Source organism: Ambystoma mexicanum, chromosome 5q, assembly GCF_040938575.1.
Source record: "Ambystoma mexicanum isolate Mex_15411 chromosome 5q, UKY_AmexF1_1, whole genome shotgun sequence".
Taxonomy (NCBI): Eukaryota; Metazoa; Chordata; class Amphibia; order Caudata; family Ambystomatidae; genus Ambystoma; species Ambystoma mexicanum.
The window spans coordinates 818,397,576-818,424,579 of NC_090933.1; the positions used below are offsets into that span (position 1 = coordinate 818,397,576).

General features: G+C 51.4%; 1 protein-coding gene across 2 annotated transcripts in view; it reads left to right on the forward strand.

Moving 5' to 3' along the window:
• WWP1 (WW domain containing E3 ubiquitin protein ligase 1) overlaps positions 1-27,004 on the forward strand; it is a 2,181,222-nt gene that overhangs the window by 1,270,633 nt on the left and 883,585 nt on the right. For both annotated transcript variants that reach the window (XM_069621301.1, XM_069621302.1), the window contains exon 13: positions 1,846-1,974. In XM_069621301.1, coding sequence (XP_069477402.1) covers positions 1,846-1,974 — 129 coding nt within the window. The remainder of the gene's footprint in view (positions 1-1,845; positions 1,975-27,004) is intronic.

Sequence of the window (27,004 nt, forward strand, 5' to 3'; positions counted from 1 at the left end):
AGGGACCATCGACTCAACGACGTCGACGCATGGCGCCCTCTGCCGAAAAAATTTCCGAAGAGCAGCAAAGCTGGATGGAATACATCTAAGATGAGGAATACGTTGGAGGAACATCCAATCGAAAGAACGTTACCGGGTAAGAAGTAACTTGTTCATCTATTCAATGTACTTCCTTGTTCCAAAGAAAGAGCTAATATTGTGCCGTGTCCTGGACCTGCTCCCTGCGAACACCTATGTCAAGACACAAAAATTCTGCATGACAACGCTACAAGAAGTAATCCCACTACTAAAACAGGGGGACTACATGGCAACCTTGGACATGAAAGACTCATACTTTCATATTTCAGTGTTCCCAGCGCACAGAAGATTCCTGCGCTTCTTCAAAATAGCGAATCAGCACTACCAATACACGGTGCTACCCTTCGGCATAGCCTCCGCTCCATGGGTATTCACCAAAATACTAGTGATATTGGCGGTGCACCTATGCAGAGGTTCAATCCCAGTGTACCCTTATCTGGACGACTGGCTGATAACAGGGGAATCCCGTCAAATGTGCATGCAAACTACCCAAAGAACAATCAATCTGCTGTTCCACTTGGGTTTCCTCAATCAGCGAGAAAAAATAAAGTCTCGTTCCAAGCAAAACCTAACAGCTCTTAGGATCTTTCATAAAGACAGGAGAGGGGCAACTTTTCCCACCAATCGAAAGAGTGCAACACATGCTGCTAAACATTCCTCCAGGGGAACTCAATTCGCTAGCAGACTCACTAAGCAGAGAGCCCTACCCAAAGATCACGAGTGGCAGCTCAGCAGAAAAATGTCAGATGAGATCTTTTCCCTCTGGGGCTTACCTCCGTTCGACTTGTTTGCCACAATCCTAAACATACAATGCCCAGACTTCGCATTCAGGTTTCCCCAACCGAGATCCAAGGGGAACACCTTGTGGATGAGCTGGTCAGGGAAGTTTGCTTGCGCTTTTACCCCAACACCGCTCCTGAGCAAGATAGTGAACAAAATGTACCAGGAAACAAGTAACTCTAATCCTGGTTGCTCCTATGTGGGCCAGACAACCTTGGTTTCCGCATCTACGCAAACCGGCGATGTGCATCAGTGCAGTGTAGTCCTGACAGCCTTTGAGCTAATTTGCATACCCACAATGCCTTGCTGTTGTGCCTCAGAACTGGAGGTGAACTTCCAGCGATGGCTACTAGGTGGCGTTGTGCAATGAGCGACTTGGCTCAAATGGACTTTCCTACTTTCACATTTCAGGTGACTTTTTTTCTAACCTTTTTAAACCCACCATAACTTTCTTGCTGTTTTATTTATCTATATACATACACACAGACGTGCATGTGCACTGCATACATATAGTTTGGAGAGTTTTGTGTGCTGTTTTTCAGTTAAATGCTTACATTAGTCTTCACAAAATTAGGATGCATAAACTGTGCTTCATGAATATCAAAAGGCAGAAAAATAATCCTAGGGTATAGACTCTCGGGAGAATTGTGGGCACTGGTGCATGTAGGATGGGGATAGTTGGATGAGGACACCCCTGTCAACGCTTAACTTTTACTTTGCAGTAAAAGAACTTATAATACTCCGGACCAACCATTAGATGGCAATCTAGGCATAGCATGCAATTTGCATTCTTGAGGGGTGGCTATTTTTTAGGCTTCTATTTCAACTGCAAGAATTACCCAATTGCTTGTATGCCGTTGCCAATATTTGACATTATGTAAAAGTTAACTGACAAGATATTATCATGTTATTCTTTTTTTTAAAAATCTGGAACAGCAGCTCTCATATACAGCAATGTGAGCTTACTTTTACAATTTTTATTTGCAGATTATCAAACGAGGATCCTCTACCAGAAGGCTGGGAAATACGTTATACAAGAGAAGGGGTTAAGTACTTTGTAGATCACAACACAAGGACAACAACCTTCAATGATCCACGTACTGGCAAGTCTTCTGTGTAAGCGATGCAACATGAGTTATTTTCTACTTGCTACAAGTACTATATTGTACTGCTTTAGTATAAGGATGCTGTGATGGAAAACAATTCATAAAGAATTATTTCACCCATTTGTTAATCTTGAAGAATAATGTAAAATGAACCCCACATTTCAATGGCTAAAAGCGACAGTAGAACCATAAGGTTGAACAGAACGTAGAATTCAGTTATTTTTCTCCATAGCTTCTGCTTTCTATTCACTAAGGGCAAAATTAAACTTGGTTCACGTTTGGAAGGAAAATTGATAAGGCCACAAAAATGGTGGAATGTTTCATTAAAGATGCATGTAGCTTTGACTTCTACACATAATTTAAACAATGTATAGGAACGAATTCCTAGTGGATTCATCTTATTTTACAAAGTTTTAGGGATCTCCACAAATCTCTCCCTAATTAATATTGCATTGCCCTCTTTTACAATGGTCACTCAGTGCGTCTCAGGATCTCCTTCCATTTCTCGAGTTAAAAATGGGTATTGTATTAGATCTATACCATGGCATATTAATGGCATAGTGAAATGAAATGCAAGATTGTCTCCTTCATTCTGTTTGTCACAGATGCTATCAGCAGAACACATTCTACACCATTTTTCAGAGTATTTTCAGGGATTATTTCTTGATCCATGCTTGAGTTGGCAGTATCAAGGCAAGGCTCCCTGTAGTCTGTTGGCATCAGTGCAAAGAAGGCTAAATGCAGTTCTTACTATCCCCTCAATATTAGTTGAAGCTCTGTTCTCCCAGAGACCATGCTTGTGGTGTTCGGGACAATCCTGAGCCTGGGAATAGGGTCCTGCCCTGATGAGGCCTGTTTGTATTCAGTAATTCTCCCTTTTTCAACTGTTCTGCTCCATAAAATGCCAACTGTGTGCTTGTCCTTAATCAAGGCATTTTCAAGTGTAGGGAAAGCAGCAGGCTAGTATGTCTGTACTGCACCTACATGCAGCACCTCACTCACCTGGTTTGTAGGCGAAAGTCTGGCATATGCCCTTTGATGTGGAAGATCTTTTTGGCAGAAAGGTAGACTATAATCTGCAAGCCATTAAAAAAAAAAACAGCCTGGACACTGTACAGCTAAGACTGCAATTTCAGTCCTATTGATCGAAAGCCCAGCACTGCTCCAAGTCTGACAGAGACTACCGCTTACTGCTCCCAGACCTACAGGGACGTTGTACGCCTCAGGCATGCACTACAAGACTTGATCACACCCTTACAAAGGCTCCCACAGATGTCATAGCTCCTCTCAGCCAAAAGGCCAGTCCGACAAGCAGGCTTGACTCTTGCACAGTGCTAGCGTTCCGTTTCAACACTCCAATGGAAAGGTACCGGTATTCCTACATCAATGGAGACGAATATCAACAGAAACATTTATGCTTTCATTGGTGGGCCAAGACCACACACTTAAATGTGTTCAAAGACTGCTTAAACCCACCTGCTGGCAGCTGAATTTACTCTTGCTCTTAGTGGAATCGGGGCGTGTTCTGATATTTCCTGGTGCTGAAAAGGTCAGGTGGGTGGAGATCAATCTGCGACCTATAATATATGAACAAATCCCTCTACTCCCAGACGGTTCAAATGGTTACGCTACAGAAGATTCTGAGCCAGCTGGTCAAGGGACATATTTTACGGTCCCTGGAGATGGAGAATGTGTATTTCCTCATCCCCATCCACCACTGTCATTGAAAATTCCTGTGCTTTGCAATGGCCGGCTGCCATTTTCAATTCAGGGCTTTCCCCCATGGTGTTTACGAAATGCCTTGTCCTCTGCTGCAGTGCACCTCAGTAATCGGCAATGTACGTCTACCCTTATTTGGATGACTTATTGATCAGATCACCATCCCTCATGCAAGGCCTGCAATACGAAAGCCTATCTTTCATCATGGGGTTTCCTGTTCAATAATGAGAAGTCAACTATAATACGTCGCTGAAAATGCTGTTTCTAAGGGAATCCCTGGACACCAAGTCTTCCACTGCCCCAGTCCGCCGAAGGGTCAAGTCTATAATTTCAAAGGTTCAAGTGTTGTCCTGGCAACCGGTTGCATCAGTCTGAACACTCAAGCCCCTCTTGGGCATGTCGTCTTGTTGCATCTTGCTTATCATAAGTTGGAAGGTCCACATGCGCCCTGTCCAGGAATTCCTGGATGCCTGCTGAGAGCAGGTCTCCAGTCAGTGGTATGACAAATTATCCCTTTTCACAGAAAACTGATTTGGTGGAATTATGCTGCCAACCGCGCCAGCAGAGCCCCTTTCATGGTCCCACACCGTCGGACTACTGTGACAATAGATGCCTCCATGGATAGTTAGGGAGCCCACACTGCAATTTCCTTGCCAAAGGCCTCTGGTCAGCAGAAGAAACATCTTCCATGTCACCATTCTGGGCCCTGTGAGATGGGCCATCGTATCAAGAGGTGAGACAGAAAACAGAATGTGAATTCAACAATATGTCTTATTAATTATCAGGATGGATGTAATGCCTAACTTGCCTTTTAGCTCTGGTGGGAATTTCCCTACCTAAAGAAATTAAGGAAAGTCTATGTCCGTAAGTCAAAATTTATAAGCCTATCTGTGTCAAAACCTATGCTTGCCCTCACATCCAATACAAAAATGAGGCGTAGGGTTATTTCAACTCAAATAGTGTTCAATATAAAGTCTGAAGCAGTCTCTAGCTCCCTTCCCCAAGTTCAGAGTACAGTTCCAACAATTGTAGGCTTTAACTGTTCTTTCATGACTTGAGTGGATCTTCTCCCAAAGCACACTTGGTTTCACTATACAAAGTTCAGAAGGAACTCATGGATCCCTTCCCCAAGCTTCAAGAATGGATTCACAAAACCAATGTTGTGAAAGAGCTGAAGGTTCCCTTCCCCCACGCTTCAAGCACAGATGCATCAAAAGTTCAACAAACATTTAAGTTTTTTTCAGCAACTTCCATACATTTCGTTAGGGCTCTCTGGTCTGGGTGCAATTGTCAGACTGCACGGTCACCCCTTTACAGGTCGAGCAACCAGGGGCTTTTTGTGTTATGTTTTGGCTTGAGACCTTGGCCAAGCGTCCTCCTTGGCATTACTTGACCCTTTGTACTTTCATTTGTTAACTTAATATTCAGTCTGTCACTTCCTTCAGCATGGTTTGCAGCCTTTAGGTTCTCTTTTGCTCCAACTCCACTACTCCCCCTTCCGCTTTTCGCCCAACAGCTTTTAACCACTTTCTCTTAACTCATAGTTCTTTAACTACTTTTTATTTATCCTCAGATATCCAGAGACTTTCGAAACAGTGCCTGTTGCCTGCACCTGACCACTCTGATATCCTGCTACAAGATATTCTCTTATCAATGTGTCAGTCTTTCTTTGTTACTGAAAAGGCTTTCAAAACCTTGCAGATCTTTTATACGCGATCACTCTTATACACAGTGGGCCTCATTTCGAGTCAGCTGGTCCGGAAAGAACGGTGGTGGTAAATCCACCACCACCGTTCTTTCCGGATCGGCTGATTAAGAGTCCTGCAGGCGGGAGGTGTCACTCCCGCCAGGTCTGACCTGACGGATTTAACACCACCCGCTTGCAGGCGGACATGGAAACACCGGCACCATTACAGCATTGTGCCGGTGTTTCCACTTCCCCATTCCCATGGAGTATTCCATGGGAATGGGGACTAACAGAATTCCGCCTCCGGAATTAATGAGTCACCAGGGTTGTCATGCCCCTGTGATTCCGGCAATCACGGAGGCGGAATGGTAATACAATCCCGGCGATTACCTGCCGGAATTTCCGTCACGGTTACCGCCGGACTCGTAATGAGGCCCAGTATCTTCGTACTGCCTTGTTAGCATAGCATTCGATTATTCATCCAGTTCGGAAGCACTCACAGATTTACTGGTGACACGTGCCCGCTCTGTGACAATATTTTCCTCTCGAACGCGCACCGGGCTTCTTTACACACAAACTCACTGGTCGCGTTGATGCTGTGGCTCCTCCGCTCTCACAGCTTCTCACAAACTGAGGTCAGAGTCTCACCACCTACTCCTCAGGCACTCATGGACTGGCTCCGCCGCCAAGGGGTACAAGCACTTGCAGAACCAAACAGGAAGAGCCGACACTGCATACAGCTTCCTTTCTTCAACCTTACCTGCTCCTTGTAGACACGGCTCCCTTGCCACACTCCGTAGAACACCCTGCTCTGCAACTTCCAGCATTCTTGCCTTCCACACTCCTCCGGTTCCCAGTGGACATCTGGGCTTCTCTGCTACTCTCTCCTTCCCTTCTGTTGCTCTCCTCTTCTGCTGCTGCCACACCACCCTTTATACGCCTGTGTCGCATCAAGTGTGTCCAGGTGTGCTTCTCTTGCCGGTTTTGCCTAGTTCCAATTAGACCAATAACTGGGACATGGCTGACCTTCAGCTCTATAGTGTTCAGTCTCCCTCTTCTTCATCCCAGTATTATAGTGGTGTTTGCAACAGGAAAGGTGCATTACTCTTTGTAGCTTCTTCGTCGTCTCAGTACTCGATGTGCGATTACCGGGAAAAGCTGTTAAGGACTGACAATATCCCATAAAGACTGAGGGGGGTCTGATAGGTCAGTGTTGGTGAAGGGGGGGATACCATGTCTCGCCTTCAGGTACCCTCTCTCCAATCCCCAGGTACCCTCCACCCAGGTGATCCTCCCTCGCTACTCCACCCCCAAGGTAAAGATCCAAAAGAGATGGCCCTTCCCCACCTGAACAGAAGATCTCTGGGGAGTAGATGGGATAATACCTTCAGTTTCTCACAGTCCTCAAGTCTTTTCTGCCGCATCTGTATGGGAAAGTGGTACAGGTGTTCACAGACTTTACCTCGATGTTCTATATATGCAAGCAGGACGGCACCAGATTTCTGATCCTTCCAGCTGAGGTTCAATCTCTGTGGAAATGGGCTCTTGCCCAGGGAATGTTTTGGTCCCCTTTTCACCGTCCTAGGATACATAAATCATTGGCTGATTCCCTCAGCAGTGAACTCTGCTCCAGCCTTGAATTGGAACAGTTGGGACAGTTTTTCTAAAGTCTAATTAAGGGCTTAGTAAAACCATTCAACTGAGACAGTACAAAGAAACACTAACACAATATGTATTGTTAAAATAAAGAGTTTATTTTATATGTAAGCAGACCAAGAGATTCTTCGGTAAGTAAGTACTACCATAAAGCATATAAACACATTACAAATACACAACACTATGCTTTAAATACACAGATCAAAGCACAGACCTTATTTAGAACACCTAACAGTATTTCTAGGGGCGCGGGTAGGACCATAGATTACTTTCGGTTTACTTTCAGTAATGCAAGGGTAGTAGACCCTGTCAGTTATGCATCGACACGCAACAAGGACATCACAGTCAAAAATTTGCAAATATACTTTTCTGAATAGTGTAACACCGATTAAAGGAACAGTATATACCTCTACTACTTTTGTGATAAAACACAGTTCGAGGGGATTGGGTCCTCCGACGTATTCCATATCTATGACAGTAATCACCACAGCTGTGCTGCTTCAGAAAATCTGTCTGCGTCGATGACGTCGATACGCGCCTTCGAGGACCTCCTCCGACGGCCGACGTCACTGGATGTTATAATTGGGACGCATGACGCTCGTAGCTGTAGTTCTCCAGCATGGGGTCTGGCATGGATTCACATGCTCATGAATATTCCCCGTCGTCAGGCTGGGAATCCTCGGGAAAGAAAAAATCAGTATCAGTTTTGTTTCTGATCTGTCTTTCTTAGTAGTAACCAATCACTGATCTCTGGGTCATACTGCCCCCAGCCAATGACTGCCCTCTCCCTAAGCCCCGCCTCTGGCAGCCATCCTCAGATTTTTACCGCACGCTCAAGTGTTGGGAGTCCTCGTGTTTAGCTCTCGAGTTTTTTTACTGCGTTTTCAAGTTTTTTCAGGAGAATTTCTCAATTTTTCGGTTTAATCGAGCCGCAAGCTCCACCGTTTCTGCTTCCGATAACGGGGACCCATTTCGGAATTCTTCTCCGCCCCTCCAGGGTGAAGTTTTCGTCGAGTTTACACTTCTTGGAGGATTCCGGAAGATCTGCGGCCTACCTCAAGGACATGGCCCAGGACAAAGGGAGCTCGACACCCGGATGCAAGCTGTTCAGGAACTGCCCTGGATGCGGATTATATAACGTTTTCAAGGAGGATGAGCATTTGCGATGTCTCTGCCTCCATGGGGACAAGACGCATGTGGAGAAGGACTGTGCGTTCTGCAAGAACCTTTCGGAACGGACCAAACAAGATCGTCGTTCCCGCCTCGCCACCTGGCTGGAGAAGGGCACAGCAAGTGAGAAGGCGAAGAAGTCGTCTGAGCGGGCTTCTAAGTCCTTTGAGGACGCCCCGGTGACGGGGGCCCAACAGAAGGCCAAGCACCGCGAGTCCGTGGGCTCCGGGAGCACCGAAAGGTCAGGCTCTTCGGTTGCCAAGCAGGGCGCTACTTCCCCGGCACATTCGACCACGAGCCAGCGCTCTGGGTCGGGGAAGAGGAAGTCCGAGAACCCGGGTAGGCCGCTGGAGCGGACCCAGTCGATCTCGAAGAGAGAGCGAGGCGTTGACCCTCCCCCCAAGGCGTAGGCCCAGTACGCACCTAAGGTGGTGAGGGCCTTGATCCACCCGGCTAAAGCCTCTACCAAAGTGGTCTCAGCGACCCTGGTGGAGCCGGCTGAGACTACATCAATGGAAACGGCCTCTGGGTCCAGAGTATCCCTCTTTCCAGCCCATCGCTAAGACCCCCGTGAAGCCCCTGGCTGAAAAAGAGGGGTGGGGGCGGTGGCCGTTAGACTCGGAATCAGCCACTGAGGAGGAACTGGTGGAGACTGAGAAGGGCCTCAACGAAAGTTCCATAGGCCTCAACGAGAGGTTCATAAACCTCAACGAGAGGTTCGAGAAGGTTCGATCCCAGGGGGCGGTCCCTGCTGACGTGATCGAAGATAGCGACGAGGACGACTAACAGGGCCCACTGGAGCGGCCATCCCGTCCGTCGCAGCCATTAACCGAGCCCCAGGATAGCTCGGCGGCCATTTTGTTGGCAATCCAATCCTTATGTACCGAGATAAGGACGAGATTACCACGCACCCCGACGGAGGAGCCAGAACCAGGCCCGTCGGGAAGCCCTCCGAACAAGCGGAGGAGAGTCCACCCCGCTCTGCCCTTCATGCCTGCGAGACCGGTGGACCCCTCATCCCCTGCGACGGGGACGGACGATGACGACGGCGATGACGCAGCAGACGTCCCCCACCCCCCCGCGGGCGTCCCCAGCCGACGAGGTTGGCTCTTTCCACGCCATGATAACCAGGGCATCCGAGCTCTTCCAGCTCTGCCCTGAAGAACAGAAAAAGGAGGGGTTTCTGTACCAACGACGAGAGGCTAAGAGGAAGACGGTCCTCGCGGTGCCTTTACTCAACAACATCTGGGACGAGGGGCTTGCTGTCCTCAAGAACCCTGCCACGACACCCGCCAAGAGGGACAGGTACGAGAAGAAGTACCGAGTCCCTGAGGCCGCCCCCTTGTGCCTCAGGGTCCAGCCCACGCCGTACTCGGTCGTCTTGGCAGCGGCTAAAAAGAAGGCAGCGGGCGCAGCAGCTTCAACTTCCACTTCCCCGCCGGACAGCGAGGGTAAGAAGTTGGTCTCTATGGGACGACGAGTCATCTCGTCGGAGGCGACGACGATTAAGGCGGCCAATGCCTTAGCGATCGTGGCCCACTACGACAGGGAGCTCTGGTTCAAGATAGCTCCCCTGCTAGATTTCCTGCCTGATGACGAAAGGGAGGAGGCCCTAGAAATTCTGCAGGAGGGCGAGGTGGCGTCGGATCACGCCATTACGGTGGCAACGGACATTGCCGATACCGGATTTCGCCAACAGAGCAACAGAGTTTGCCTCCGACGACGAGGATGGCTCAAGGCGACAGATTTTCGCCAGGACGTCCAGACCAGAGTGTTGGACATGCCATTCGACGGCAACAACCTCTTTGGTAAGGCGGTGGATGGGTCTCTACAGGCCATCAAGACCGACTCGGAGACGGCCCGGGCCCTTTGGGTGCTTCAGCAGCGATGGCCCTTTCAGAGCTCTGGAGGCAGACAGGGTGCCTCCAAAGGATCCAGCGGTAGCTCCTCCACCTACCGCCAGGCGGCCCGCTCCTCTTCCCAGGTGGCCTACAGAGGTCGCGGCAAGCAAGGTGGTTGCCGCCGCCGTCGCCAAGGCGGCAAGTCCGCTTCCAAGCAAGACTGACCCGGCTGGGTGGTCGGGCCCCCACCGAAGCACCCCAGTGGGAGGTCGACTGACGAAGTTCGTCAGGGTGTGGAGTCCATCTCCACCGATCGTTGGGTGTTGGACACCCTGGCCCACGGGCACTCGCTGGAATTCCTAAAGAAGTGCCCTCGCATTCCTCCCGTGGCCAGGAAGGAGAATCACGTCCCTCAACTGCTGTTGGAGGTAAAGGCGATGCTCAAGAAAGGTGCCATCGAGCTCCTCCCCAGGAGGCTCCGGGGCTCGGGAGTATACTCAAGGTACTTCCTCGTCAGAAAGAAGACAGGCGGTTGGCGCCCCATCCTAGACCTGCGTCGGTTAAACAAATACATCAAGGCGCAGAAGTTCAGGATGGTCACCCTCCAGCACGTACTGGGACAGCTGGAGGAAGGCGACTTCCTATCGTCGCTGGACCTGGAGGATGCTTACTTCCACATCCCCATTCTAAAAAGGCACGTGTGCAAGGAAAGAATGTCCTGATCCTGACGGACAACACAGTGGCCATGCACTACCTCAACAAAAAGGGGGGACAGGGTCACTTCCTCTGTGCAGGGAGGCGATGTAGCTCTGGTTCTGGGCAATCCAGCAGGAAGTTTCGATCTCGGCAGTTCATCTGGTCGGAGACGAAAACGAGACGGCGGACGGTCTGAGCAGGCAGAGCGTGATCTCTCACGAGTGGGAGTTGGCTCAGGAGATTCTCCGGGAGATCTTCGCCCTCTTCGCCCTTTGGGGGACCCCTTAAGTGGATCTCTTCGCCTCCAGTGTCAACCGGAAGTGTGAAAGTTTCTGCTCGCAGGAATTTCCTCCAAGAGGAGCCTTAGGAGACACGTTTGTGGTGGAGTGGTCATTCCCACTGCTGTACACGTTTCCTCCAGTCCCCGTCATCCCGCAAGTGTTGCAGAGGTTTGGTTCCAGTAGGATCCTCATTGCTCCGGCATGGGCCCGGAGGACGTGGCACCCGGACTTTCTCGACTTGTCCATCTGCCCTCCAGGTCGTCTTCCCTACCGAGACGATCTGCTCTCACGGGAGGGGGGTCAGGTTCTCCATCCAGAGATCAGATCCCTAAACCTTCACGAATGGTTTCTGAAAGGTTGAGGTATAAGGATAGGGACCGCCCTGAAGACGTGATGGAGGTGTTGCTTTCGGCTAGAAGGCCCGCAACAAAGTCCCTGTACCATTGCTGTTGGAGAAAGTTCTGCGACTGGTGCAGGGTTAAGAATGTGGATCCGTTTTCATGTGACATTCCTGTGGTTCTGTCTTTTTTGCTTTCTTTAGCCCTCAGGGGCTTGCAAGTGGGTACCGTTAAAGGTTACCTGGCAGCGCTGTCCATATTTAAGTGCTCGTCTGAAGAGTGTTCTTATTTTAAAATCCCTTTAATTTCTCAGTTTCTAAAAGGGCTCACTAATGTGTTCCCTCCGTCACCTTTCCAGGTGCCCGGTTGGGATTTAAACCTTGTCCTCAAGTTTCTGATGGGTGCTCCGTTTGAGCCTTTGCATTCGTGCCCTTTGAGACTGTTAACTCTTAAAACTATTTTTGGTTGCGGTCACTTCCGCTCGCAGAGTGAGTGAGTTACAGGGACTTTCAGTTAAGCCACCCTTCACTGTATTTCATAAGGACAGGGTTGTCCTTAGATGTCGTCCTTCCCTTCTTCCGAAGGTGGTGTCGGAATTTCATTTAGGCCAGAAGGTTATTCTGGCATTTGATCCTCCTCCGCATCCTGGTAAGGAAGAGGAGAGGCTCCATAGGCTCGATCCTAGGAGAGCTTTAAGCTTTTATATTTCACGCAATTCCTGGGTGTGAGAGTTCGATCAACTCTTCATTGGTTACGGTGGAAAGCGTTTGGGACAAGCTGTGACTAAGCAGACTTTGTCTCGCTGGATTATTCTGGCAATTTCTGAATGTTACCACTTGGCGGGTAAGGACCCACATGTCGGCTTGCGGGCCCATTCTACCGGGGCTATGGCTGCCTCTACTGCCCTACAGAGGGGTGTTCCTATTCGTAACATCTGTGATGCAGCCACCTGGGCTTCGGTCCATACTTTTGTACGTCACTACTCCCTCGATTCCATCAGTGGGCAGGATCTGGCCTTTGGCAAGGCTGTCCTTTGCTCCGCAATTTGATTGGGCATTCTAAATGTCTGTATTCTAAATTCTTTTCCCACCTCCTTGCATTGGTACTGCTTTGGGAGTCTGTCATAGATATGGAATACGTTGGAGGACCCAATCCCCTCGAAGAACAAGTTACTCTCTTACCCGGTAACGTTCTTTCAATAGGATCGTCCAACAGTGTATTCCATATTGCTCTCCCTCCCTGTCTTCCCCGCTACAGAATTTCTTATGCGATTGCAGTTTACGTTTCCGCAAGGCTTTGTGTGGTCAGACTGGCAGAAGACTGGTGCCACACGTACTGGGAAAAAACTACAACTGAGGCTACGGGCGTCGTGCGTCCTAATTATAACACCCAGTGACGTCGGCCGTCGGAGGAGGTCCTCCAGGGCGGCGAATCGACGTCATCGACGCAGGACGCAGACGCCGAAAGATTTTCCAAAGCAGCACAGCTGTGGTGATTACTGTCATAGATATGTAATACATTGTCGGACCATCCCATCGAAAGAACATTACCAGGTAAGAGAGTAAATTGTTCTTCTCCAGCATGGTCTGGCATGGATTCACATGCTCATGAATATTCCCAGTCGTTAGGCTTTCAGTTTCGTTTCTAAACTGTCTTTCACCTATAAACCAATCACTGAGCTCTGGGTCATACTCCCCCCAGCCAATGACTGCCCTCTACCCAAGGCCCTCCTCTGGCAGCCATTTTCAGATTTTTACCGCACTTTCAAGTGTTGGGAGTCCTTGCGTTTCACTCTTCGAGTTTATCTGTGTTTTTTTTCCCTTATTTGATAGGAAAATTCAATTTTTTGGTCAAACAAGCCTGTGTGCCCCATTTATCATTCTTCCGATTAATGGTGATCCGTTTTTCGGCATGGTTCACGCCCCGCAAGGGCAGAAATCGTTGTGTTCTTCTTGGAAGCTTCCAGAAGTTTTTCAGGCCTACACCGCGCGGATAATGTCAGATGAGAAGGACAGTGCTTCCCTCTTCAAGCTGTGCACCAGCTGCGGTTTGCAGAATGTGTTCGCGGACGGCAAGCATTCCCAGTACCTGTATTGCCTACCCCTAATGCATAAAGAAGATTATTGTGAGATCTGCTGTGGCTTCACCAAGCGCACAATGAAGAATCGACATGTCCGGTCGGTGACGTGGCTCAAGGCCAGGGTCTCTACCCCAGGTGATTCACAGGATGCCTCTTCCAGATCTAGCCAATCTGAGCCGTCTTCGAAGTCCTTTGAGGGCGCTCCATCCGTGGGGCCCAACACAAGGCCAAGCACTGCAAGTCTGCTTCCTTCAGAGTCGCCGCTCCTGCTGCCCCCGCAACGGTCAGGGCGCATTCGTCGTCCCCGGCTCCTCGATCTCCTGCCACTGCTCCAGCTGTTCATCCAAGAGAAAGTCAGCTACCCTGTGGAAGTTGCGGGAGACGCCGGAGAAGGCCAAGCAGGAGAAGACCAAGCAGGACAAGGCACACAACCTGCCCGTGAAGGTGAAGGCCAAGCAGGACACGGTGTCCGGCCTGCCCGTCAAGGCCCAGGTGGCCTAGGGCAAATCGTCCTCCTCGATCGAGTTGGTGGTGGCCTCCCTTTCGAAGGCAGAAGGGACTGACCCGGTCAAGGGTGTCCCTGCGGTGGCCAGAGTGGCTCTTCCCCCCCACGAGAGAGGCTTCGGCCAAGCCTGTTGACAAGAGGATGCTGGATGTCAGTCCAAAACTGGCCCCTCAGTACACGAAGAGGGCGAGGGGGTGGAGAAGAACTCCAAGGAGCGGACATTTCTTCATCAGACGAAGAGATACTTTCCGTTGACACCATTCAGGGTGGTGACGAAGATGGGAACATCGGGACGGCGCCAGCCGGAGGGGAGCGCGAAACCATCGATGGGGATGACATGGGAGCTGGGCCCAGTGACCCTGTACCCCAGGTGCCTCCGAGAGACATCTCGCAGGATATCCCCTCGACCCCCCACATGCTGGTGTCGAAGATTCAGAGAAGGATGCCGATGACACCATCAGTGGCACCACCACCGGTGACCCCGTTGACACCAGGGCAACCACCGGCAAAGAAGAGGATACATCCTACACCCCCATTGCAACTGTTGCTGCCCTCCCCCACCCCCTGAAGGGGACAGACACGGCGACCATGAACGTCGACGGCAGGATGGGAGATCCTCCGTCGCCACAGCCGAGAGCCTCTCCACCAGACGAAGTGGGATCCTTCCATTTATAATTGCCCGTGCGTCAGAGCTTTTCCAGCTCACCCCAGAAGAGGAGGGCTTCCTGTATCAGCGCTGCGAGGCCAAGAGGAAGACCAGCCTGTCGGTCCCGAACCTGAATGACGATTGGGATGAGAATTGGTGGCCCTGCTGAGGAACCCCACCTACACCCCAGCAAAGAAAAACCGGCTTGAAAAGATATATAGGGTACCAGAGTCTGCACCCAAGTGTCTGCGGTCTCAACCATCTCCAGACTTGGTGGTCTCAGCAGCGCCCAGGAAGAAATTGTCAAGTTCAGCGTCGTCTTCATCAGCCTCTCTGGACAACGAGGGTAAGAAATTGGATTCCATGGGTAGAAAGGTCATCTACTCAGTGGCGACAATGGTCAAGGCGGCCAGCGCCTTAGCGATCGTGGCCAGGTACGACCTGGAGCTTTGGTACAAGATGGCTCCTCTCCTGGATTTCCTCCCCGATGACAAACGGGTCGAGGCTTTGGCGATCCTCTGGAAAGGCGAGGTGGCATCGGACCATGCCATCACGGTGGCACTGGACATTGCGGACACAGGTTTCTTCCAGAAAGGCAACAGGGTTTGCCTTAGCCGTCGTGGCTGGCTCAAGGCCACCACCTTCAGCAAGGAGGTCCAGACAAGGGTCCTGTTCGGGAAGGCCGTTGATGTATCCCTTTCCGGCCATCAAGACTGACAGAGATGGCCCATGCCTTAGGCACCCTGCAGCAACACTGGCTGTCCTTTCGTTCCTCAGGGGGGAAGTGTAGCAGGTCTTCGTAGGGTTTCTGCGGGGGCTCATCCTCTTATGCCAACTCTCCCGTTCCTCGACCCAGGAAGCCAACAGGGGTCACTCCAAGGCCTTGTGAAGTGGCCGTCGTCATCGTCAAGGCTCCCAGGGCAGCGCGCTGACCGCCAAACAGAACTGAACTGGCCAAGACGTCGGTCCCCCACCCCTGCACGCCGGTGGAAGGCCGGCTGGCGAACTTAATCAGCGTGTGGGAGACCATCTCCACCGATTGATGGGTGCTGGGCCCTCTCGCCCACGGAAACACTTTTCAACTGAAGTGTCTGCGAATACCACCCGTGGCCCAACAGGAACAACACATACTTCAGCTGCTACTGGAAGTTCGGGGCTTGTTAAAAAAAAAAAATTGTTCCAAAGTGACCCGGGGCTCGAGTTTACTCAAGGTACTTTCTCGTAAGAAGGAAGATTGGGGACTAGAGGCCCATTCTCGACCTATGACGACTCAACAAATACATAAAGTCCCAGAAGTTCAAGAGGGTTACACTGCAGCACATGCTCGGCCAGCTGGAGGAGGGGGACTCTCTGTCATCGTTTGATCTAGAGGACACGTATTTCCATGTCCCCATAGACCAAGGACATCGCAAGCTTCTGCGCTTTGTCGTTCATGGGAAGCATTGCCAGTTCAAGGCTCTTCCCTTCGGACTGAAGTCGGTGCCCAGAGTCTTCACCAAGTGCCTTGCTCCTGTGGCGGCCCATCTACGACTGCAAGGGATCCATGTGTATCCTTACCTGGAGGACTGGCTCATCCAGGCCTGATCAAGGGACATCGCCGTCGACCACATGGCGGAGACCGTCCGACTGCTGACGGAACTGGGGTTCTCTGTGAATTATGCAAAGTCCTGCTTGACTCCATCGCAGGACGCCCAGTTCCTGGGATCTAGACTCAACACGTTGTCCTGCCTGGCGTCACCGTCGGAGGAGAGGATATCGGCCATCTTGGGCAAAGTGCAACGCCTATTAACACTGAGGGTCGCCACGGTGAGGACCATCAAGTCGCTACTCAGCATGATGATGTCATGCATATACCTGATTCGGCTCTGCAGGTTGAGGATGCGCCCGCTACAGGAATTCCTCGACGCCTGTTGGGTCCAGGTGTCCGGAGGCTTCCAGGGCCAGATTCCGCTGGACGAGGAGTTCAGTCTAGCAATAAGGTGGTGGGGCTTGCGCTTCAACATCGCTGGAGGCACAGATTTCCAGAGCCCCCCGTACCAGGAGACTGTCACGACGGATGCTTCCCTGGAAGGATGGGGAGCCCACACCAGACGTTTTCACGCCAGAGGCCTGTGGCTGCCAGAAGAGAAGACACTACACATCAACATACTGGAACTACGGCAGTGTTTTGGACCCTCAGGTTGTTTCTGCCGTCCCTCAAGGGCAAAGTGTTGAGGGTCTTCACGGACAATACCACCACAATGTTTTACATCCGGAAGCAGGGGGACACCAGATCCCCAGCTCTCTCCAAAGAGGCGCAGGACTTGTGGCACTGGGTCGTCGCCTAGGGGGTTTTCCTCATTCCGTTTCACCTGGCAGGAGTAAAGAATACTGTCGCCCACTCTCAGCAGGGAGCTGCGCTGTTGCCACGAGTGGGAGCTTTGGCAGGATCAAGTGGACAACCTTTTCCTCAAATGGGGCAGTCCCCAGATCGATCTGTTTGCAACAGCGACGAACACCATGTGCCGGAGGTTCACCAGCAGATCCCCCCAGCCGGGAAGCATGGGGGACGCATTCTCACTCCCTTGGGAAGGCCTGTTTCTGTATGCATTCCCTCCGTTGCTGCTACTTCTTCGAGTCATCAGTCAACTCAGACTGTACCGGATGATCCTCGATGCACCAGCATGGCCGAGGCAGATCTGGTACCAGGAACTTCTCAGCATGTCGGCGTCCCCTCCAGTGAAGCTTCCAATGGTCGCGGATCTTCTCGCCAGGGTAGGAGGCGCAATTCTGCACCACGACCCGGGATCTCTGAACCTTAAGGCCTGGCTCCTGCAGCATTAGAGTTCGGTTGCCATGATCTTCCGGCGGACTGCAGGGAGGTACTCGCCAAGACCATGGCATCGTCTGCTTTGAAGTGCTACAGACACAAATGGAAGCGCTTTGCGACTTGGTACCAGTTGCAGAAGATCAACCCTCTGAGGGTCACAGCCCCTCCAGTACATTCGTATTTACTGTCATTGGCTAAATCGGGGCTGGCGCACCCCTCTTTCAAGGAACATCTGGCGGCTATCTGCTGCTACACCAGGTCTCCAGAACAGTCTTCACTGTGGTCGCACCGTCTAGTTAAGGAGTTCATCAAGGGACTGTTCTACTCGTTCCCGGCGGTGAAGGCTCCGGCCCCGGCGTGGGAACCGAATGTGGTGCTGACTAGGCTCATGGGGGCCCCATTCGAACCTATTCATTCAGCCCAGCTCAAGTTTCTGTTGTGAAAGACCGTGTTCCTCGTGGCCATCACTTCTACAAGACGAGTAGGCGAGATCCAGGCCCTGTCCTGCAAGTGGCCTTACTTGACTTTTCACGAGACGTGGGTGGTGCTGTGGCCTCACCCCTTCTTCATACCCAAGGTTCCGTCGAAATTTCATCTCAACGAGGCCATGTACCTGTGTTTTTACTGATGCCTTTGTCGCTGGCTGAAAGGACTTTGCACAGCGCTGAAGTTTTATGTGGCCCACACGAAGAATTTCCGGAAAACTTTTTAGCTTTTTGTGCAATTTGTTCCAGTGAACCATGGGAAGGCCCTGTCCAAGGCTTCCGTTTGCAGGTGGCTCACCGGCTGCATCACTCACTGTCACTGATTGGCAAACAGACCGCTGCTTGGCTGTCTGAGAGCCCATTTTACCAGAGCAATCGCTGCTACAACGGCGTTCCTGTCTGGTGTGCCCCTGCTGGACATTTGCAGGGCTGCCATGTGGAGGTCGACGCACACCTTTACGAAACTAAACTGAAACTGTTTTTTCTTTTACTGAGGATTCACAGCCCCATGACCATGTGAATCCATGCCAGACCCATGCTGAAGAACAGTTGCAGGCAAGTAACTTGTTCCTCATAATAGGTGAGTAAGACCCTTTCGAGGGGATTGGGTCCTGCGACGTATTCCATTTCTATGACATGTAATAACCACAGCTGTGCTGCTTCGGAAACTTTTTTCTGCGTCCTGCGTCGATGACGTCGATGCCCCGTCGTCGAGGACCTCCTCCGACGTCATCCGATGTGATAAGTAGGACGCACGACGCCGTAGCCTCAGTTCCGTTTTTTCCGCGAACGTGTTGCTTCGTGAATCTCGGTTAACGCCTCGACTCTTTGGAGTTCTGTTCTTCTCGGTTCTTCGAACCTGTTCGTTTTTGTGAAAATCCTTCGTGTGAAGATGTCTTCTACTTCGTCTTCGACCCCGCGTCCGGGTTTCAAGAAGTGCGGGGAGTGTGGGTCCAAGATGTCGGTGACAGACTCGCACGACGCCTGCCTCTGGTGCCTCGGGGAGGCCCACGACACAGATGACTGTATCGACTGCCAGTCGCTCACGTCCAAAGCCTTACGCGAACGTAAGAAGTTGTTGTCGGTAGGTCGGGTGTCCAAGCCCCGGAAGTCGAAGTCTGTGGAGCTTTCGACAGATGATTCGAGGGGTGACTCTCCGCGTCATCGTCGGAAGTCTCGTGGGTCTCCTTCTAGGAGTCGGTCTCGCCACTCCTCAGCCTCTTCGAGGCATTCTCGGAAGCGCCGACACCGGTCGTCTTCCAGGTCCTCTTCGGAGGACTCTGCCCGGCACGTCGCTTACCCCACCAGCCGTGCGACGCCGGAGGAATGGGCTTCCTTTGGGAAGAAAATGCTGGGGATTCTTGAGTCGCAGGGTACTAAACCGTCCGCGCCCCTGAGTGGGGTCGGTCGTGAGAGGTCGAGAGACACCGCTCGCAAGAGTGGTCGGCACGAGTCACGGGAGAGGTCCCGTTCGGACAAGGAGACTCGTTCTCGACGTACCCGTTCCAGGTCCCGGTCCTCGACGCGTTCGAGACCGTGTGCACCTGTGAGGTTTTCGAGGAAGACATTGGCGTCGAGGGCGTCGACAGGCTTTCTCGAGGCTCCGGCTCCGAGGAAGTCGTCGAAGCCGTCGACGCTCAGGTCGTCGAAGGACACGCTCGGGGCTCCGGCTTCGAGGGCTTGTCGACGCCGCCGATGCTGGCGGCGCTGCATCTGACGTCGACGCCGATTTCCTCGACGCCGATTTCCTCGACGCCGATGCCTGTTCTCTCGACGCCGGCGCCGATTCGCTCGACGCCATCGAAGCCCTTCGTGTCGGAGGTACCCCGTGGCACGGGGGAACCCCCTAGGAAGGCTCTAGTTAAGAGCAAGCACTCTCGGGTGCCTTCTTTTCGCCACCTGGAATACATTTCAGAGGCGGATGAGGATTCTGATGGCCTGGTTCCTAGTTAGGTTCCAGATGAAATTGTCTCGGGCCATAGTCAGTTTGACGATTTGAGGCAGTCACTGCATGATGCCAGTGGACTGGACACCTCTCCGGAGGTGGAGTTTTGTAACCCTTATGGCTAGGGTTTCTGAGTACTTGGGATGGTCTGCTCCCCCAGGGGAGTTTGTGCAGGATGATCTAACGGACATCCTTGATGTTGGTCCCCCAACTGACCCGGTACTGCCGTTCCATATGGCTTTACAGAGAAGGGTGGCGGCGGCTTGGATTGCTCCGGAGAGTCTCCCGGCGGTGGGCAGATCCTTGTCGCGAAAATACCGTCCAGCCAGTAGCGACCCCTGCTACTTGACCAGGCACCCCACTCCGGAGACTTTGGTGGTGCAGGCGGCCACGGCCCCGGCAAAGCAGGCGTTGTACCCTACCATCCCTCCTGATAGGGACGACAAACGTTTTGATGGCTGGGTGAAGAAAGTGTTTTCTTCTGGTGGTATGGCGCTTCAGGCGGCCAACTCCATTTGTGCCCTGTCTCGTTTCACACACACTCTGTGGAACTGTGTTGCGTTAGCGGCTGAACATATTCCCGAAGGGGACGAACGGGATGGTTTCCTTGCTATGGTCCAGGATGGTAAGGATGCCATGTGTGAGTCCGTTCAGTCGGGTTTGGACTTAGCTGAATGCGTCAGTAGGTCCATGGCGGCGAGCACCGTGATACGCAGGTTTGCGTGGTTGCGGAAGTCGGGGTTTGCTCCTGATGTGCAGTCCCGGCTCCTCAACATGCCCTTTGACGGTGAACACCTTTTTGGCAGCAAGGCTGACGAGAGCCTTGAGAGGTTGCAGACCTCAAAAGCTGCAGCGAAGTAGTTGGGCGCTGCAGTTCGCCAACCTCCGCCTTTTCATCCTAGGGGACAGCAGTGGAGGGGTGGTTCCTTTCGCTATTACTCGTCCTTCAGTAAAGGGAGAGGAGCTGGCAGTCAAAGAGGCCAACGCAGGGGTACCAGAGGTGGACGACAGGGTACCCGTGGTGCCAAGGCCGCTCGGGCAGTTGTCTCTTTGCCCTCAGGTAACGCCGCAGCCGCTCCCACTCAGTCATGAGGCCATGTCCCATGGTTCGCCGGTTGGGGGAAGGTTGGCGCAGCATCTTGTAGAGTGGCAAGCCATTACTTCAGATGTGTGGGTTCTGGAGATCATAACCCACGGCTACTGTCTTCCCTTTCGGCACAGGCCTCGCGACAATCCACCGGGGAACCTCTCTTTGCAGAGTCCGGATCCGCTCCTTGCGCAGGAAATTGAAGCCCTGCTGGAGAAAGGCGCCATAGAACTGGTGCCTGTAGCGGAGAGGAACAAGGGATGGTATTCCCCTTATTTTTTGATTTCGAAGAAAGACGGGGGATTGAGACCCATCACGGACTTGCGCGGTTTGAACAAACTCCTCAGGAAGGACAAGTTCAAGATGGTTACTCTCTCTCAAGTCCTTCAGGCCCTTTAGCTTCAGGACTGGTTGGTGTCACTCGACCTCAAGGATGCTTACTTCCATGTGCCGATCCATCCCAAGCACAAGAAGTACCTGAGGTTCGCGGTTGGCGACTCGCACTTTCAGTTTCGGGTCCTGCCGTTCGGATTGACCTCCGCCCCGAGGGTTTTCACCAAGCTCATGGTGGTGGTGGCAGCGCATCTCAGGCAAGGGGGGATTCACGTCTAGCCCTACCTGGACGATTGGTTGATCATCTGTCCGTCACCTGCCACTCCCTTCACAGGCTGGGCTTCTCCCTCAATTTAAAGAAGTCCCATTTGACGCCAACACAGCGGCTCCAGTACATCGGAGCAGTGCTCGACACTTCCCTGGGGCAGTGTTTTCCTCCCCAGGTGAGGGCTCTTCACATTCAGCAGATGGTGCACAAGTTTCAGCATGCCCAGACGCTCCCAGCGTTCGAGTTCTTGAGGTTGCTCGGCCTCATGGCATCCTGCCTTCTTCTGGTGCCAGAGGCTCGCCTGCGGATGAGATCTTTGCAGTGGGCACTCAAGACGCAATGGTCGCAGTCCTCCGGCAGGATGTCGGACCCGGTTCAGGTGCCGCCCTCGGTCGCCCGGGACCTTCTGTGGTGGGCCGTCGAAGGCAGCTTGATGAAGGGGGCTCCATTTTGGCTTCCCTGGCCGGAGGTGACGATCGTGACGGATGCATCCCTCACGGGATGGGGAGCTCATGCCAACGGGCTGACAGTCAGCGGTCGTTGGTCTCCGTCGGAGTCCAGACTCCATATCAATCTGTTGGAGCTGAGGGCCGTCAGGCTAGCCCTGAAGGCTTTTCTGCCGACTGTGCGAGGACAGAGTGTCCTGATCCTGACGGACAACACAGTGGCCATGCACTACCTCAACAAAAAGGGGGGGCAGGGTCACTTCCTCTGTGCAGGGAGGCGATGCAGCTCGAGTTCTGGGCCATCCAGCAGGAAGTTTCGATCTCGGCAGTTCATCTGGCCGGAGACTAAAACATGACGGCGGACGCTCTGAGCAGGCAGAGCGCGATCTCTCACGAGTGGGAGTTGGCTCAGGAGATTCTCCTGGCGATCTTCGCCCTTTGGGGGACCCCTCAAGTGGATCTCTTCGCCTCCAGTGTCAACCGGAAGTGCGAAAGGTTTTGCTCGCGGGAATTTCCTCCAAAAGGAGCCTTAGGAGACGCGTTTGTGGTGGAGTGGTCATTCCCGCTGCTGTACGCGTTTCCTCCAGTCCCCGTCATCCCGCAAGTGCTGCGGAGGTTACGGAAGTTCGGTTCCCGGATGATCCTCATTGCTCCGGCGTGGGCTCGAAGGACGTGGTACCCGGACCTTCTCGACTTGTCCATCTGCACTCCATGTCGTCTTCCCTACCGAGACGATCTGCTCTCACAGGAGGGGGGTCAGGTTCTCCATCCAGAGGTCAGATCCCTCAACCTTCACGCTTGGCTTCTGAAAGGTTGAGGTATAATGATTGGGACCTCCCTGAAGACGTGATGGAGGTGTTGCTTTCGGCCCGAAGGCCAGCAACAAAGTCTCTGTACCGTTGCCGTTGGCGTAAGTTCTGTGACTGGTGCAGAGTTCAGAATGTGGATCCTTTTGCATGTGACATCCCCATGGTTCTGTCCTTTTTTCTTTCTTTGGCCCACAGGGGCTTGCAAGTGGGTACCATTAAAGGTTACCTGGCGGCGCTGTCCATCTTTAAGCGCTCGTCTGAAGAGTGTTCTTACTTTAAAATCTCTTTAATTTCACAGTTTCTGAAAGGGCTCACTAATGTGTTCCCTCCGTCACCTTTCCTGGTGCTCGGTTGGGATTTAAACCTTGTTCTTAAATTTCTTATGGGTGCTCCGTTTGAGCCTTTCCATTCTTGCCCTTTGAGGCTGTTAACTCTGAAAACTGTGTTTTTAGTTGCGGTTACTTCCGCTCGCAGAGTGAGTGAGTTACAGGCACTTTCAGTTAAGCCACCCTTCACTGTATTTCACAAGGACAGGGTTGTCCTTAGAGTTCGTCCTTCTTTTCTTCCGAAGGTAGTGACGCAATTTCATTTGGCCCAGAAGGTTGTTCTTCCGGCATTCTTTCCTCCTCCGCATCCTGGTAAGGAAGAGGAGAGGCTCCATAGGCTTGATCCTAGGAGAGCTTTAAGTTTTTTTTGTTTCATGCATGTCCCGGGTCAGAGTGTACGATCAACTCTTTATTGGTTACGCTGGAAAGCGTTTGGGGCAAGCTGTGACGAAACAGACTGTCTCGCTCGATTGTTTTAGCCATCTCGGAGAGTTACCGCTTGGCGGGTAAGGACCCACCGGCTGGCTTGCGGGCCCATTCTACCAGGGGTATGGCTGCATCTACTGCCCTGCAGAGGGGTGTTCCTATTCGCAACATCTGTGATGCAGCCACCTAGGCTTCAGTACATACGTTTGTACGTCACTATTCCCTCGATTCCATCCGAGGACAGTATCTGGCCTTTGGCAAGGCGGTCCTTTGCTCTGCTATTTGATTGGCTATTCTAAATTTTGATTCTAAATTCTTTCCCTCCTCCTTGCTCTGGTACTGCTTTGGGAGTCTGTCATAGATATGGAATACGTCGGAGGACCCAATCCCCTCGAAAAACAAGTTACTTTCTTACCTGGTAACGTTCTTTCGATGGGCTGGTCCGACGACGTATTCCATATCGCTCCCGCCCTGCCTTCCCCGCTGCAGAATTTCTTTTGCGATTGCAGCTTACGTTCCGCAAGGCTTTGTGTCTGACTGGCAGTTGACTAATGTCACACATTCTGGGGGAAAAAACTACAACTGAGGCTATGGGCGTCGTGCGTCCTACTTATCACATCGGATGACGTCGGACGTCAGAGGAGGTCCTCGATGACGGCGCATCGACGCAGGACGCAGACGCCGAAAAAAGTTTCCGAAGCAGCACAGCTGTGGTGATTACCTGTCATAGATATGGAATACGTCGTTGGACCATCCCATCGAAAGAACGTTACCAGGTAAGAAAGTAACTTGTTCTTTGGTATAATATACAATTACAGTTGCTTTTCAGCTCAGGGGGAACACAGGCTAAGATCAGCAGGAATCTGTACACTCATTTTGTATGCACTAGGCAGAACAAGGTCAGCTACACCTACAGGAACGCTTTTCAGGAATGGCACAAAGCTATTCTAGGCATGTAAGACCTAATTTGCTAACATAGTATTACAGTTGCTTTTTAAGACCACTGGAACACAGATTGAGATAAGCACACAGCTAACACAAGTTCATTAAAACCTATATACTTTTAAAGAGGCTATCAGCAACTTAAAGTTAAAGGGGAAGTTTACTCAAATATTTTATTTTCTCAAAAGCTGGGCCATAATAAAACATATATATAAAAAATATTTTAAAGGAAGTTCCCATGTAAAATTTTGAGCAAATGAGGCTCAAAGTTTTGTCATGCGGGCATCCATTTTGTGTAATGAAGCAGCCTCCTCTGTTCATGATAAACTCTGCACTGGCAGCAATAATCAAGAAAAAGCCCCCTTCTGGGAGCTTTTCCTTACTGCTGCCAGAGAGCAGAGGTTAACACGGAGGGGAAGCTGCCACAGTGTTTACAACTGGCTTGACTTTCATTTTAGGTTTTCTGTGCTCCCCAAGCCCAGTGAAGCACAGAAAACGTCAATTGAAAGCCACAGCAAACATAAATACTTCGCCGGCCGAGTTTTCATAATTGCTGCAACTTTCTTTTCTAGTTTCCTGGGCTCCACCGAGCCTGGGGGAGCCCGGTAAACTGAAAACTAAAGTTGCAGTAATTATGAAAACTAGGCCAGCGGCCGGCAAAGGATTCATAATTGCCAGGACTTTCTTTTTAAGTCTCCCAGGCTCGGTGGAGCCCAGTAGACTTATAGCCAAAGTACTAGCAATTATAAATACAACATTGTATTTATGATTGCAGGAATAAGCCGGGAGAGCCCGGGAGACTTGAAACCAAAGGCACAGCATCATAAATACAACAATGTTGTATTTATAATTGCTGCTTCATTATTTTTAAGTCTTGAAAATAAAGCCACAGCAATCATACGACGCTGTTGCATTTATAATTGCCTGGATTTTCGATCAACAGTAAAACAACAAAGCACTCACTAGCAAGGCAGGAAACAGCCTGACAGCATTCTCTGCTCTCTGGCTGTAATAAGCAAAAGCTCCTAGTAGGGGGCTTTTGCTTCATTATTGCCACGAGAGCAGAGCTTAACACAAGCACAGGAGGCTCATTCATTTCACAGGATGCCTCCTAGTGCTTGAAATGTTTGACTTTGAGTCTCTCTGTTTGACATTCTCTGCTCTCTGGCTGTAATAAGCAAAAGCTCCTAGTAGGGGGCTTTTGCTTCATTATTGCCACGAGAGCAGAGCTTAACACAAGCACAGGAGGCTCATTCATTTCACAGGATGCCTCCTAGTGCTTGAAATGTTTGACTTTGAGTCTCATTTGCTCAAAACTTTACATAGGAACTTTCTTTAACCCCTACAGTGCCAAGGATGAGATAGCTCGTCGTTTTTGACACCTTATTTTGACCGATCCCTGCAAAGCAGGGATCGCTCAAAACTGTAATCCAACCCCCGGGCTATGTGAGGGGAGGTCCCCCTCACTGCCAGGGGGCTGGATTACCTTCAGTTTCACATCGACGTGAAAGTAATTTTCACCGCAGCAGCCATTTCGGGCTGCTGCGGTGAAAACAGAAGGTGAGTGTTCACCTTTCTCCGCCTCAATCTCTGGCTGTATTTTAAGCCGGAGATTGAGGCGGGTATCATTGGAAAGGGGAGATTCTCCCCTTTCCAACGATACCCATTGTGTGGCATTTCTGCTCATGGATCGGGCGCAGGGCACGCGATCCGTGGGCAGCAATGTCACAGGATCAATAGAGACACGTTTGTGACACGGGTGGGGGGGGATGCTTACTAGGAAAGCGGCCCCCTCAACCCCCCGGCCCCCAAAGCATGGGGGCCCATATATAAAGACCCCTGGGGACAGACAGGAGACCATCTGCCCACAGGGGTGGGGGGCATAAAAAATTAAAAATCGGGAAGAAAAAAAAGTGAGGGGGTTTTGGGGGCCCTAGCCACCAGGGTTTTTTTTTCAAAAAGGGTGTCCTTCAAAAGGGGAGATTCTCCCCTTTCCAAGGACAATTTGTTGATGTGGGCAACCTACAGATTTGGGCCTAGGGTGTCGAAGCCAGCAAGGAAAACAGGGAACCCCATGTATTTCCCAAAAGAGGACACCCGTGGGAATGCACAGAGGTCTGACCTGCGCAAAGCGGCCCAGAATCTACTACCCAGAACCCCCAGAAAATTCCAAATTTGGGGGTAAAAAACACAATTTCGAGACATTTCACTCTGCTCAACCACCGAAACATGCTGCCAACAACAGATGTCATACCTTCCCGCGTTCCCACAGGTGTACCAACGAAAACGGTACCTCATGTGTGGATTCACCAATCTAGCCGCAAAGGGAAAAGGCTAACCTACTAATAACCACAAAAGGGTTTGGGGAGATAACCTACAGATTTGGTCATAGGGTGTCAAAGCCACCAAGGAAAACAGGGAATCCCACGCATTTCCCAAAAGAGGACACCCGTGTGAATGCACAGAGGTCCAACTTGCGCAAAGCGGACCAGAATGTTTTACCCAGAACCCCCGACAAAGTGAAAAATTTGTTTTTTTTCGGCAC